Source organism: Amblyraja radiata, chromosome 4 (assembly GCF_010909765.2).
Source record: "Amblyraja radiata isolate CabotCenter1 chromosome 4, sAmbRad1.1.pri, whole genome shotgun sequence".
Taxonomy (NCBI): Eukaryota; Metazoa; Chordata; class Chondrichthyes; order Rajiformes; family Rajidae; genus Amblyraja; species Amblyraja radiata.
In genome coordinates this window covers 111,475,123-111,488,073 of record NC_045959.1, presented here as the reverse complement: position 1 = coordinate 111,488,073, position 12,951 = coordinate 111,475,123, and the positions used below count along the sequence as shown (strand labels likewise).

At 44.2% G+C, this 12,951-nt stretch overlaps 1 protein-coding gene across 1 annotated transcript in view; it reads right to left on the bottom strand.

The window, feature by feature from the left end:
- itprid1 (ITPR interacting domain containing 1) overlaps positions 1 to 12,951 on the bottom strand; it is a 73,401-nt gene that overhangs the window by 42,458 nt on the left and 17,992 nt on the right. The window contains exons 8-9 of the mRNA XM_033020263.1: positions 11,283 to 11,340; positions 4,864 to 4,934 (exon numbers count right to left, since the gene is read on the bottom strand). Coding sequence (XP_032876154.1) covers positions 4,864 to 4,934; positions 11,283 to 11,340 — 129 coding nt within the window. The remainder of the gene's footprint in view (positions 1 to 4,863; positions 4,935 to 11,282; positions 11,341 to 12,951) is intronic.

Here is a 12,951-nt window from a genome sequence, read left to right as displayed (position 1 = left end):
TACTCCTGCACCTATTTTGTATTTTTCTATGTTTCTAAATTCTGTTTTGCTGCTCTTTTATGTTTATACATTTAAAGTGCTAGAATGGCCATTTAATACATTCAGATCTCTACTTTCTACATGTCCAAACGTGGACATTAAAGAAAGAATGAATACATTAGACTCTAGCAGGCAATTTATACAAAAGACACACATAACTGAAGTCATTAACCAGATAATCTGCCTTAAGTATGAATTTAAGTTTCTATCTGCACAGATGCTGCCTGGGCTGCTGACTGCAGCCATCATTTTCTATTTTTATTCAAGGTCAGGTGTAACCTTCAGGTGAAGTGGGTTTAATTATTGGGGATAATGAAGGCAGAGCTGGTTATAATGTTGTGCATTCTGGAGATATATCTGCAGAACATTTGATTTTATATTAGTTAACAATAAGTAGCAAAACAGTCAGCACCCTTGGAACAGAGATTGGAGAGGAAGATTATTATTGTAAAACATTGGCAATAATGTGATTGCACAATGTAATGACAATAGGGCTTTTTTGGTGTAAAACACACAAGCTTTCTGTCTTTCTCCCTAAATTGCTAATTTTATATAGCGCTTAATTTCTTAAACAACAACGCTAAAATTCCTAACAAATGCTCTGTTTTTGAGCTTTGGATGTGTTTTTATGGCACATGGTTTCATAACAAGGCAACATTTTGACATAGAAATTGTCCAATGCTGGAATAAAACACATCTAATGTGCAGTGTGTAATGGGCCAGCATGTTTTGTAAGAGATCCTGGCACTGCGAATTTCTAATGTTAACAGGATCCCCACTCTACTTAAAGTCAGAGGAAAGAGGTTAGTCTAACGTTGGCCCATAAATCCGGTGAGCAGGAACAAAGAGATGGAAGACAATGGAAATGTCATATTTAGTGGCTAGGTAGAGACCGATCATGCAACAGGTGTTAAACAGGTAGCGATTGGCTGCCAAGATTGGATGAGTGAGCAGCCTGGGACCCAAAAGAAGAGTCATGCTAACGGTTTAAACTTAAGGCCACCTTCCTGCCAACTATTCCAAATAGTAGGCTCTTTAAGCTGATATCTATTTTCCTATGTATCCTCCAAATAGCAGTGAAGAAGAAGAAATGTGATATTCATTGCAAAGTTCCACACTTGCTTAAGTGGTCAGTCCACTCTATTGGATTTTCATGCGTCATGGAGTTTTGCAGAAGCAATGTTCAGATGTGCCTTGCAACCTTTTCTTTGCTGTTGGGCATGTATATTACCTGTATGTGCTCTGTGTATTAACATGTCATATGCACAAAGGATTTTTAAGATCAATGAGGCTTGTCACAACCAATGTAAAGATCGCATTTATATAAAGGCAGATTTCAATAGCAAGAGACAGGACCAGGCAGAAGAAAACTGGGTGCAGCAGCTAGAGGGGAAACAATATCTAATCAGTGAAAGATGTTTAAAAAGTGAGATTTCAGTCACCATGAGTATGAAGAAAAGATGGTAAGATCCTAGGATATTGTAGCTTTGATCAGAAAACAAAAACAAAGAAAACACATGTAAGGTATGGGAAATTGGTATCAAATGAATCCTTTGACATTTATGGGAGATACAAGAAATTAGGAGGGTAAAAAGATGACAAATAACCTTAGCAAGTAATTTCTGTTTCCAGTTTGATGCAAATTTAAGTGGCATGGTTGGTAGGTTTATGGATGACATTAAAATTGGTGGTACAGTATAATTTGAAGAAAATCTACGATTACAATGAGATCTTAATAAACTGGGTCAATGGACTGAGGAAAAGCAAATGGAGTTTAATTCGGTCAAATGTAAGGTGTTGGATTATGGCAGGACAAACCAAGACAGTAAATGGCAGGGGCCTAGGGAGCAAGAGATACCCAAGGGTCCATGTAGATAGTTCCATGAAGGTGGACAGGGTGGTGAATGTGGTGTTTGGCATGCTTTCCTTCAGCAGACAGGGTATTGAATACAGGGGTTAGGAAGTTGTATTGCAGCTATACAGGATGTTGGTAACACCATATTAGGAATAGGCTGGGTCACTATTCTTGGGAGCATTGGAGGCTGAGTGTGGCCTTAGATGATTATAAATGATTGGAGACAGGATAGAACTAGATACGTTTCCCGAGGGGGATAGGAGTCTACAATCGGAGGGCACAAGTTTAAAGTGAGAGGCAAGACATTTAAAAGATCTGAGGGTGGGATTTTTTCCCCCACACAAGAGGGTGGTGGTTATCTAGAACAAGCTGCAAAAGGCAGATATACTTACAACATTTAAAAGGCATTTGGACAAAGACTCAAATAGGAAAGTCGTAGAATGATATGGCTCTGATACAGGCATATGGGATTAGTGTAGATAAGCATCACGGTCACTGGGACAAAAAGCATTTCTGTGCCGTACAATTCTATCAAACATTGTACTAGATTAATTAATTTTTAAGACTTAAACTGTACACAATAGAGTGGGTACACAAAAATGCTGGAGAAACTCAGCGGGTGCAGCAGCATCTATGGAGCGAAGGAGATAGGTAACGTTTTGGGCCGAAACCCTTCTTCAGACTGATAGGGGTGGCGGGGAGAAGGAAGGAAAAATGGAGGAGGTGGAGCCCGAGGGCTGGGAGGAGACAGCTCGAGGGCTAAGGAAGGGGAGGAGACAGCAGGAGCTAACAAAATTGGGAGAATTCAATGTTCATGCCCGCCGGATGCAGGCTCCCCAAGCGGAATATGAGGTGCTGTTCCTCCAATTTCTGGTGTTGCTCACTCTGGCAATGGAGGAGACCCAGGACAGAGAGGTCGGATTGGGAATGGGAGGGGGAATTGAAGTGCTGAGCCACCGGGAGGTCAGGTAGGTTCTTGCAGACCGAGCGGAGGTGTTTGGCGAAACGATCGCCCAACCTCCGCTTAGTCTCAACGATGTAGATCAGCTGACATCTAGAGCAGCAGATGCAGTAGATGAGGTTGGAGGAGATCCAGGTGAACCTCTGTCACACCTGGAACAACTGCTTGGGTCCTTGAATGGAGTCGAGGGGGGAGGTGAAGGGACAGGTGTTGCATTTCTTGCGGTTGCAACGGAAAGTGCCCGGGGAGGGGGTGGTACGGGAGGGAAGGGAAGAATTGACGAGGGAGTTGCGGAGGGAGTGGTCTTTGCGGAAGGCAGACATTGGGGGAGATGGGAAGATGTGGCGAGTGGTGGGGCACGTTGGAGGTGGCGAAAATGACGTAGGATTATTTGTTGTATGTGACGGCTGGTGGAGTGAAAGGTGAGGACTAGGGAGACTCTGCCCTTGTTGCGAGTGGGGGGATGGGGAGAGAGAGCAGTGTTGCGGGGTATGGAAGAGACCCTGGTGCGAGCCTCATCTATGGTGGAGGAGGGGAATCCCCGTTCCCTGAAGACCGAGGACATTTCAGAAGTCCTGGTGTGGAACGCCTCATCCTGGGAGCAGATGTGGCGTATGCGGAGGAATTGGGAGTAAGGGATGGAGTCCTTACAAGAGGCAGGGTGGGAAGAAATGTAGTCCAGATAGCCATGGGAGTCAGTGGGGTTGTAGTGGATGTGGTCAGGAGTCTATCACCCTAGTCAGGAGTCTAGTCCCCCTAGACCTCACCTTTCACACCACCAGCCGTCACATACAACAAATAATCCTCCGTCAGTTTCGCCACCTCCAACGTGACCCCACCACTCGCCACATATTCCCATCTCCCCCAATGTCTGCCTTCCGCAAAGACCGCTCCCTCTGCAACTCCCTTGTCAATTCTTCCCTTCCCTCCCGTACCACACCCTCCCCGGGCACTTTCCGTTGCAACCGCAAGAAATGCAACACCTGTCCCTTTACCTCCCCCCTCGACTCCATTCAAGGATCCAAGCAGTCGTTCCAGGTGTGACAGAGGTTCACCTGTATCTCCACCAACCTCATCTACTGCATCCGCTGCTCTAGATGTCAGCTGATCTACATCGGTGAGACTAAGCGGAGGTTGGGCGATCGTTTCGCCAAACACCTCCGCTCGGTCTGCAAGAACCTACCTGACCTCCCGGTGGCTCAGCACTTGAACTCCACCTCCCATTCCCAATCCGACCTCTCTGTCCTGGGTCTCCTCCATTGCCAGAGTGAGCAACACCGGAAATTGGAGGAACAGCACCTCATATTCCGCTTGGGGAGCATGCATCCGGCGGGCATGAACATTGAATTCTCCCAATTTTGTTAGCCCCTGCTGTCTCCTCCCCTTCCTTAGCCCTCGAGCTATCTCCTCCCATCCCCCAGCCCTCGGGCTCCTCCTCCTCCCTTTTTCCTTTCTTCTCCCCGCCATCCCCTATCAGTCTGAAGAAGGGTTTCGGCCCGAAACGTTACCCATCTCCTTCGCTCCATAGATGCTGCTGCACCCGCTGAGTTTCTCCAGCATTTTTGTGTACCTTCGATTTTCCAGCATCTGCAGTTCCTTCTTGAACACAATAGAGTGGAATGGAATATCAGTAGGTAAGCATTATATCTGCCCCAATTCTGATTGTCCCAGACTTCAGATTAAAACACTGCTGTGTAGTAATAAACTATGCATTAATGAGTCGGCAACACTTCATAATGACTGCATTGAAATTTTTGTAGCTCCTCAGACACTCAACATGCATATCATTGGACATCATAAAAAAGGCCCCAGAAATTAAATGCTGTAGTTTCCACAAGCATTGCAGTTTATTAGCATTGGAGAAAAATCAAGTTTTTGTTAGGGATATTTATTTTCTTGTGATATCAATTGAATTTGTGGAACCAAAGTAGCAAAAAGTCTTCTCTCTACCATCAAGGCAGTTTATTCCCAATGTAGATCTTAAACTTTGTGACATGGAGTTATCTACCTGTGATGGAATGAATGGCTCTTCCACAAATCCACTACTATCCGACTGACAACTGTTTTCTCTTTTCAGATCTATGAGGAAAAGATACATGTTCAGCATAGCATGATAATTATCCAACATCACTGTAACTTTTCTTGTGAGTAATCATATAGCACTATTCATTGTGTGCAGTTTTGGTCTCCTCGTTTGATGGACATTCTTGCTATTGAGAGAGTGCAGTGTAGGTTCACCAGGTTAATTCCCGTGATGGCGGGACTGTCATACGACGAAAGAATGGATTGACTGAGCTTATATATTCACTGGAATTTGGAAGGACAACATAGAAACATACATGGAAATATAGAAAATAGGTGCAGGATGAGGCCATTTGGCCCTTCGAGCCAGCACCGCCATTCATTGTGATCACGGCTGATCGTCCCCAATCAATAACCTGTGCCTGCCTTCTCCCCATATCCCTTGATTCCACCAGCCCCTAGAGCTCTATCTAACTCTCTCTTAAATCCATCTAGTGATTTAGCCTCCACTGCCCTCTGTGACAGGGAATTCCACAATTCCACAACCCTCTGAAAGAAAACGTTTTTTCTCACCTCAGTCCTAAATGGCCTCCCCTTTATTCTAAGACTGTGGCCCCTGGTTCTGGACTCGTCCAATATTGTGAACAGTTTTCCTGCATCTAGCCTGTCCAGTCCTTTTATAAGTTTCTATAAGATGCCCCCTCATGCTTCTAAACTCCAGTGAATACAAGCCTAGTCTTTTCAATCTTTCCTCATATGACAGTCCCGCCATCCCGGGGATCAATCTCGTGAACCTGCTCAATCACAAGGATGTCCTTCCTCAAATTAGGAGACCAAAACTGTACACAATACTCCAGATGTGGTCTTACCAGAGCCCTATACAATTGCAGAAGAACCTCTCTACTCCTATACTGAAATCCTCTTGTCATGAAGGCCAATATTCCATGACAGAGGATCTTATAGAAACATATAAAATTCTTACGAGATTGGACAGGCTCGATGCAGGAATATTGTTCTCAATGTCGGGGGAGTTCAGAACCAGGGGTCACAGTTTAAGAATAAGGGGTAGGCCATTTTGGACTGAGTTGAGGAAAATCGTTTTCACCCAGAGAGTTGTGAATCTGTGGAATTCGTTGCCACAGAAGGCAGTGGAGGCCAATTCACTGGATGTTTTCAAGAGAGAGTTAGATATAGCTCTTAGGGCTAACAGAGGAACGGAGTACTGATTTAGGATAATCAGCCATGATCATATTGAATGGTGGTGCTAGCTCGGGGCCGAATGGCCTACTGCACATATTTTCTGTTTCCATTTCCTCCAAATGCTGACGATAAAGTACCTTGAAACACTACTTTTGCTGTGCAGTCTTTGTCAATTTGAAAAACACTGAAGTTAATTTTCGCCCAGATTTGAAACCATACTATCCTACAATGAATTTGTGAGCTAAATGCTATCCAGGACGTCATGAATCTCCACCGATGTAAAGATCGCCCATGGGATCTTCAGCAAAATAAGTAGGAAAGTCAGTTATATAAATAACACAAGGAGGATACACAGAGTCATGCAGTCCTAGAAAGAAACAGCATGGAAACAAGATCTTCAGACAACTGAATCTGCACTATCAACCACCCGCAAACATTGAGCATAGAACAGTACAGCACAGGAACAGGGCCAACAGCCCACAATGTCTGTGCTGAACATAATGCCAAGATAAACTAATTTCATCTGCACACACTCATGATCCGTACCAGTCCATTCCCAGCATATCCATATGCCTATCTAAACGCCTCTTAAACATTACCATTGAATCTGCCTCTACCACCATCCCTGGTAGCACATTCCAGGCCACATACCCTCCATGCAAAAAACTCACCCCACACATCTCCTTAAAATGTTGCCTTTCTCACCTTAAGGCCCAGTCCTTTAGTCTTTGATATTTCCACTCTGAGAAAAAGGTTCTGACTGTCTATGCTACCTATGCCTTGCATAATTTTATATATTTCTATCAAGTCTCCACTGAATCTCTGGTGGTCTAGAGTGCACAATCCAAGCTTGCCCAACCTCTCGTTGCAGCTGATACTTCCTAATCCAGGCAGCATTCTGGTAAAATTCATCTGCACCATCTCCACATCTGTGGAGATCTCCACCATCGTCACCACCTCCACATCTTTTAAAACCTCAATGGATAGCTGATTAATTTCCAGTGTAAAAACAAATCAATCAACTTGTAGATAAGTTTCATGCTTCACCATTAATGTTTATATTTCATATTCTCCGGCATTTCATCCATGGTTATTACATTGTCACTTCATGGCAGGCATTCAAATGATTATGGAACCTTTCCGTAAATGTAACTTTGCAATGGAAATGTGTTGCTGAAAAATTAGATATATATGAAGATATACAAGGAGATGTCCGAGAGTAGAATAGAAGCATTACTGCATGGCAAGATAATTACGTTTTCTACATGCAATAATGAATAGTCTAGTTTAGAGATACAGTGCAGAAACAGGCTCTTCGTCCCACAGGGTCCATGCCAACCAGTAATGCCCTCACATGAATACTATCCTACACACACACACACACTAGGGACAATTTTAATGTACAATAATATTGTATTCTTATATTGCAACTTTTTTTAACCATATAACCATATAACAATTACAGCACGGAAACAGGCCATCTCGACCCTTCTAGTCCGTGCCGAACACGTATTCTCCCCTAGTCCCATATACCTGCGCTCAGACCATAACCCTCCATTTCTTTCCCGTCCATATAACTATCCAATTTATTTTTAAATGATAAAAACGAACCTGCCTCCACCACCTTCACTGGAAGCTCATTCCACACAGCCACCACTCTCCGAGTAAAGAAGTTCCCCCTCATGTTACCCCTAAACTTCTGTCCCTTAATTCTCAAGTCATGTCCCCTTGTTTGAATCTTCCCTACTCTCCGTGGGAAAAGCTTATCCACGTCAACTCTGTCTATCCCTCTCATCATTTTAAAGACCTCTATCAAGTCCCCCCTTAACCTTCTGCGCTCCAAAGAATAAAGCCCTAACTTGTTCAACCTTTCTCTGTAACTTAGTTGCTGAAACCCAGGCAACATTCTAGTAAATCTACTCTGTACTCTCTCTATTTTGTTGACATCCTTCCTATAATTAGGCGACCAAAATTGTACACCATACTCCAGAATTGGCCTCACCAATGCCTTGTACAATTTTAACATTACATCCCAACTTCTATACAATGCTCTGATTTATAAAGGCCAGCACACCAAAAGCTTTCTTTACCACCCTATCTACATGAGATTCCACTTTCAGGGAACTGTGCACAGTTATTCCCAGATCCTTCTGTTCACCTGCATTCTTCAATTCCCTACCATTTACCATGTACGCCCTATTTTGATTTGTCCTGCCAAGATGTAGCACCTCACACTTATCAGCATTAAACTCCATCTGCCATCTTTCAGCCCACTCTTCCAACTGGCATAAATCTCTCTGTAGACTTTGAAAATCCACTTCATTATCCACAACCCCACCTATCTTAGTATCATCTGCATACTTACTAATCCAATTTACCACACCATCATCCAGATCATTGATGTACATGACAAACAACAGTGGACCCAACACCGATCCCTGTGGCACCCCACTAGTCACTGGCCTCCAACCTGACAAACAACCATCCACCATTACTCTCTGGCATCTCCCATTCAGCCACTGTTGAATCCATCTTGCTACTCCTCCATTAATACCCAACAATTGAACCTTCTTAACCAATCTTTTTAACATCCCTTTTGGGTATTTTCCTAACTTTATTTCTTTTTTGTATAGTTATCAATCCATAGGCATTTAAATAAAAGCAACAGATACATTTTAGGAATATCCATATTAAGGGCAATACACAGTATCTTTCTTGGATAACAGTTGGAACTATTTAGGCAGAAGGAGGTCATTCTGATTTTTACTCAGATTTGGCCCCTCCCATTGGTACGGAACATTTGCATTTTTCAGCTTGAAATTGTGCAATATGGTGCATACTGTAGCGAGTCTAATAACTTACACTTGAATGCAATATATATGCTTTAAATTGGATTAGAGCGTTTTTGAAAGGGGGGAGGCTGTGCGACCACTGATCACTGGCCTTGGGGGTACCCCATGAGAGAGTGGAGCAACTGAGTGGGGAGAGGGTGTGGAAGAAGGGTAGGAACTTTTTGAGTGCACTGTAGAAGTATGATTTCAATGTTTTTTGTATGAAGTATTTTTAAGAGGTAACTTTTTAAGGGGTAACTTTATCCACACAAAGGGTGATGGGTGTATGGAACAAGCTGCCAGAGGAGGTAGTTGAGGCAGGGACCATCCCAACATTTAAGAAAAAGTTAGACTGATACATGGATAGGACAGGTTTGGAAGTATGGACCAAAAGCAGGTAGCGTAGCTGGGACATGTTGGCGGGTGTGGGCAAGTTGCGCTGAAGGACCTGTTTTCACACTGTATCACTCTATGACTACATTATACCTCCACCATGCATGAATGCTTCAAAATCAAGTGATCGAGTTTTATTGCCATATACTCAAGCATAGAAACATAGAAAATAGGTGCAGGAATAGGCCATTCGGCCCTACGAGCCAGCACTGCCACTTAATATGATCATGGCTATTCATCTAAAATCAGTACCTCTTTCCTGTTTTTTCCCCATATCCCTTGATGTCATTAGCCCTAAAAACTTAATGTAACTCTCTTGAAAACATCCAGTGAATTGGCCTGCACTGCCTTCTGTGGCAGAGAATTCCACAGATTCACAACTCTCTACGTGAAGAAAGTTTGTCCTCATCTCAGTCCTAACTGCCCCCCCCTTTATTCTTAAACTGTGACCCATGGTTCTGAACGCCCCCAACATCGGGAACATTTTTCCTGCAGTTACAGTGAGTGAAAATCTAGCAGGCAAGCAGGATGCTATTTCCAACCACCCCCATTTGAAGTCCACTACCTTCCACCGTTTCTACCCAGTGCTTGGTACTTACTTCCAGCAGCCACTGGTTGTCCTCCAGGATGCACCGAGCTGCAGCCTGATCCATGCGGTCGCCTGGACAAATTCGAAACAGAGACTCTCTCTCTCCCCCTCTCTTCCGCTCACCGCCTCTCCTCTCAACCCCCTCTCTCTCTCTCTCCCCCAGCTCTTCCCCCGCTCTCTTCCTCCTCTCCCTCTGTCCTCCTCTCACCCACACCCGGATGTCCTTCCTTTCACTCTCGCCTCCCCTCTCTCGCTTGACTCCTCTCTCCCCGCCTCGCATCCCACCTTACGCGCCCCTCTCTCGGGCCCCTCTCTCTCGGCCCCTCTCTTTCCCTAACTCTCTCGCCCTCTCTTTCCCCTAACTCTCTCTCCCCCTCTTCTTCTCTCTCACCCCCTCTCTCCCCCCTCGCTTCCCCCCAACCTCTTCATCCCTCCCTCTCGATCTCCCGCTCCTCCCGCCTCCAACTCCCCCCTCTCTCTTCTCTCATCTCAACTCTCTCCTTCACCCCTCTCCTCCTCTCTTCCCCAGGGCTCCCGCCTACCTCACTCGGCCCAGGGCCTCTCTCCCCTCGAGGGCTCCTCTGTCTCGAGCGCTTTTTTCATCGGCCCCCCTATCTCTCTCTTTCCCCAGGGCTCTTTTCACCCCTCTCCCCCTCTCTCTTTTACCAACCCGCCTCTTTTACCACCCCTCTCTCTGACCTTCTCTCTCCCACAGGCGCAACCCTCTCCACCCCGCTCTCGTCCATCTCACAACCCACCCCTCCCCCTCAGCTCCCCCCTCCGAGAGAACCTCTCTCTCGCCCCATCCTCCCCTCTCCCTCTTCTCTCTCTCTCCATTCACTCCCCCCCTGTCTCTCCCCTCTTCCTCTCAACCCCCTCTCTCTCCCCCACTGTTTCCCTGTCTCCTTCCCCTCTCTCTCTCTCTCTCTCCACCTCCCTTTGAGCGTCTGTCCCTTCGGCACAGAGACTCTCGCGGCAGCGGCACAACGCTTCCGACGGCTCCGTGGCCCGGGGACTCTTGCACTGTCCGGAGTGCTCCATGGCCAGAACTGCAGCGAGCGACACACCGGCCCCGGAAAACACTCGTCCGTCCCGGCTCCCCGCATCAGTTCCGGCCGCTGGTTCTGCTCCCATCCCTCCCATGGCCCCAGCTCTCCAACACCCGCGGACCATACAGTTTATCCGAGTTTTGAAATTTTAGTTGATAACAAAATTTCTCACCACTGAGCGTGAGAAATTTCTGATGAGCGTGAGGGCGCGAGAGTTGGCAGCCCTGGTGTATTACATGATATGTAAATATGTTGTTCAGTAAAACCAACAATTTAATTCACCCTTGTAACAATGACACTTTCTTCCCATGTTCAATATTGTGTAATTCAAACGTATATTTACCTAGACATATTTTGTTGGCAAGCATTCTTAGAGAACTATCTTCATCAAAGCTCTGCATCTGAGACACAAAACAATGCATTTCATTTCAATGTTCTATTTTCCACTGTTTAACTGTTGAGAAAACATTGATAAATAATTGAACAGCGTAAAAATAGCAGTAAAATCATGTGGAATGTTTCCCCAGTGTTGTAACGAAGAACTGCCCTCGAAAAGATGCATCTTTTCATCAATGATAAACTGAAATAAAAGCAGAAAATTCTAAAAAATATTCAGGAGGTCAGGTTAGTATCTTAGAAAAGGGAAAACATTAATATTTCAGAAACCCCATACTAAAACATTACTTCTGCTTCTCTCTACGCGTATGCTGCCTGATTAATGAGTATTTCTGCATTTTCTGTTTTTATTTCAGATTTTAGTTCGCACCTGATGCATTTTTGAGGGGGGGGTTTAGGCTAGGAGGGAATTAATACAGTATGTGGCAGCATTTACAGATTAGGAAGCCTCTGGTATTTACAAGTTAACCCTTCAAGTGACAATATGAATTTGATGTAGTTCTAGAGAGAAAGAGATTCTTTTAAATGAAAGCCTTGAATTATATAAACTCATTTGCATAATTTAAGGAATGCATTCAGATAAAATAGATTGAGATATTAGTATAAAGTCTGGCAATAGATAACAACAAGCAAATAAATGTTCCGAATTTTCGATGAATACGCATTCCATTGAGAAATGAAACAATCCATGAGTAACGTGGTCCATCTGTGGCTAACTGGGCAAAGCTCAGGATAAAATTTGACTAGGAAGAGGCATATTATGTTGTCAAGAAAATTAGAGAATCTGCAGTTGGGTAGTTTTAGAAGCAGCAGAAAATGACCAATGATTGTCAAGGGAGGGAATATATACAGAAGCAATTTACAATTAGTAAATAATTACCAATGCTTCCATAACCACAAGATAGAAGTAGTGTTATGCATCACAGCTTCAGAAACCTGCTGGACGGTTGTCGAGCATATTTCCATGCACAGCAAACTATGGCACAGAATGAAAGAACAAAAAACAATGTATGTTGAGGAAAAGTAAGGCAATCATGGGTGCGATCTAAAGAGATGCCGAGGCATTCGCTATTTTGCTGCTATTTTTAGTTTTCACTGGAGGAAGCACAATAATTGCAGCATAAAGGGATGGTTCAATGACAAAAGGTACTTGAGGTATGAAACAGCACTAAAGTGTGAGGCAGGTTAAGGGAACTCAATTTCTGGTGCTGATAGTCTGCATCCTTGGAATCCAAAGAAGATGGATGCACAAATGAAGGTCTTTCCTGAGAATTAGCACACAACTTACAAACAGGGGAGGCTAATCAGTCCACTGTGTCTGTGCTCGTCAAAAAAAATATGAACTTCCAGTTCTCAAGTTACAGTCCTACATTCAAGTATTTTTTTAAAATGTTATAAGGGCTTCTGCATCGACTAGCCTTTCAGTACGGGATCTCAAGTGCCACCAATTTTTATCCTCCTTTTAATCTTCCAAAAATTATTTTAGATGTAAACCATCTGGCCTTAGACCTATCTACTAAGAAAATTGTTTATTTTTCCTCTGTTGAAACCCCTTAATTTCACTCAAAATTACATCTCCCCTCAACTTTTGCTGCCCCTAAGAAGACTACCTCCTC